Source organism: Belonocnema kinseyi, chromosome 7, assembly GCF_010883055.1.
Source record: "Belonocnema kinseyi isolate 2016_QV_RU_SX_M_011 chromosome 7, B_treatae_v1, whole genome shotgun sequence".
In the NCBI taxonomy this organism is placed as follows: Eukaryota; Metazoa; Arthropoda; class Insecta; order Hymenoptera; family Cynipidae; genus Belonocnema; species Belonocnema kinseyi.
The window spans coordinates 102,282,619-102,285,359 of record NC_046663.1 but is presented as its reverse complement, the minus strand read 5'-3'; the positions used below and the strand labels follow the sequence as shown (position 1 = coordinate 102,285,359).

Genomic DNA, 2,741 nt, shown 5'->3' with positions numbered 1-2,741 from the left:
ATGCGGGACGATGGCGATGGTGAGCTCCGGGATGGCCAGGTAGATCTCACGAATCGAACAGCTGGCCAGTAAGAACATCTGCAACAAACGGTAAGCAGTGGAACATCAACTGTGCCTGCTGAGGATGCTTTGACTAGCGTTAGCTGTTTGCAACCAACCACCTCGACAGAAATACCGTGAGAGAGCATCAATTGGAATACAAAAATGAAAGAGGAATTGGTGCGTCTCTATTATGAAAGTGCGAAGTTTGAAACGAAAATGGAAAAAGAATACATATTAAGAACAAAATTTGCTGCAAAGTATCCTAATATACAATAAGTGGCACGAAGAGATTTTATCGCTGAGGTGAAGGACATTAGGACTAATCTACATGTTACAAAAGACCGAGCAATGGAGATTGTACAACAGGTTGATTTGGCGTGGAAAAACGACGACAATGAACATCAGTTAGAGAAAGCCGCGTCAAACGGTCAAGCAGGAGCAATTGATGTTCTTACTCAACCTATTGATGATCCAACACCACCACATCCCCCAGAGTTGTATGATCTTATACAATCAGAGGCAGAAGCAGAGGTTCAGCAACCAAAAAAGCGACGAAAATGGGCATACCATATGAACAGAGATGTTATGCGCCTTTATTTTCTGGCAGAGAAACGTGGGCAAAGTGTGAGGACAGAACATCATAGACTCTTCTTATTTAAATACCCAGAGCTAGCCACAAAAATAAATGAACAGAATCTGGCAGATCAAAAATACTTAATATCTGTAAACAGACTGCTTTCGGCTGTTGAAATAGCTGTTATTAAAATGGAAGTGGAACAGCAGCTTCCTATTGACGAACTCGCCTTGGAAGATGTGGACAACGAAGACTTGATTGATTCTGAAGGCATAGATGCTCGGGATAATGAGCATTATGTACCGGATTCATTATAACCACATCCGGATATTACTAACGATGATGTGGATAAGGATATCCCAGAAAAATTACAGCACCTTGAAAGGAATTTTGGTCATGCTTTACTAGAGTTCAGATGTGCAGAACTAACACTAAGGCATTCTCTGCCCAAAATAAACATCACAAATGATCTGCGTGCACTAATAGCACACCTCGACAGCAAGGTTTTACCTACGTATTTGAACGTATCACAAACTGCATTAGAGCTGCAAACTCTTGTATACTGTGAAGCTCTGGCAACAATTAGAACGTTGGGCCGGAAAACTAAGCCTGCATATGCAGTTTTCGTCCCAGCAACGAATCGAGATCCACCATGGCAGATCAGGTTGGATATGGATGCCAGCAAAGTAAGGTGCAAATAAGGTCGATTAATTCAATATAAAAAAGGAAATACAATGAGAAAGCTGATAAACCATGTTACTAAAATCATCCACCCTCGGCACATCGAGACATTAACACCAGTAATATTGGATGAAATTTTAGACTCTCAACGACAGAGACTTAATGTTCTTACTGCCAGACTGCGTCGGTACAAGAAAAGTAGTGCACGAAGGCAACAAAATAAAAACTTTCAGACAGATGAAAGAAGATTCTATCGTGAACTAAGAGTAAAGCCAAATAACCAGCAAGGAAGCGAAGTCCCTCAAGTGGAAGATATGACTAACTACTCGTCGGCTGTTTGAGGAAAAATGAACAGATGCAATTTTGACACTGCGTGGTTCAAACTGGAGGAAACAAGGGTACGCAAAACCCCTAAAATGCAACTAACAAACATCACTGCTTTAGATGTTTCAACGGTCTTGAAAAGAGCAAGTAATTGGAAAGCTCCAGGTCCAGATATGGTGCACAAATTCTGGTACAAGTACTGAACGAGTGTGCATCTTGCGTTGGCAAGGTGTTTTCAGAAGATCATTGAACATCCAGATCTAATGCCAGGCTTTATGCTCCAGGGTACTACGTATATGTTACCAAAAAAACCAGATGTTCAAAATCCATCTGACTTTCGACCGATAGCCTGTCTTCCAACAATTTATAAATGTCTTACAGCTATCATTGCAGATAAGGTATATTCTCATTGCGACGAAAATGATATTCTTACAGAAGAACAAAAAGGATGTTGTAAAAACTCGTGAGGCTGTAAAGATCTAGTCACTGAAGACGCTGTTGCCATGAATCAAGCTCGTAAGCATCAAAGTAACTTACACATGACATACATTTACTACAAGCAAGCATTTCCTTCCGTGCCGCATGACTATTTGCTTGAAGTTTTACAACTTTACAAAATCTGCTTACGCATTATTGACTTTTTAAGCCAAGCGATGAGTCTCTGTGGTATAAGAATCAAGTATTTTGATCATGTACAACCAAGGATAACTCGATCAATAGGCTTTGCGACGGGTAAAGGTAAGAAGATTATTGGTAGAGCAGGTCCCCTTATCAGAAGTAAAAATATATCAAATAAAGCTAAAATGGCAATACATAATTCTTTATTTGTACCGACTGTACTATACGGTGGCGAGACATGGACTTATCAAGAAAAAGATAAGAGTAAAATTAACGCAATTGACATGAGATTCATGGGCATAATATGCGGAAAAACCCTGATGGACAAAGTAAGTAACGAGATAATTCTAAAAGAATGAGATGCAGAAGAGACGCTAGTAGACACATGGGAAAGAAATCGGTTAAGGGATTGTCCATATATTACGTAAGACGTTTTTCTGTTGTTTGAATAAAGACGAAAATAATATTTTTATCAAGTTGAAAAGGACACAGCGATATAAAC

At 39.7% G+C, this 2,741-nt stretch overlaps 1 protein-coding gene across 1 annotated transcript in view; it reads left to right on the top strand.

The window, feature by feature from the left end:
- The window catches only part of LOC117176587 (protein Red-like), a 4,960-nt gene continuing 2,219 nt past the window's right edge, over positions 1-2,741 (top strand). Inside the window, exon 1 of the mRNA XM_033366840.1 lies at positions 1-39. Within this exon, the coding sequence (XP_033222731.1) occupies positions 1-39 (39 nt within the window). The remainder of the gene's footprint in view (positions 40-2,741) is intronic.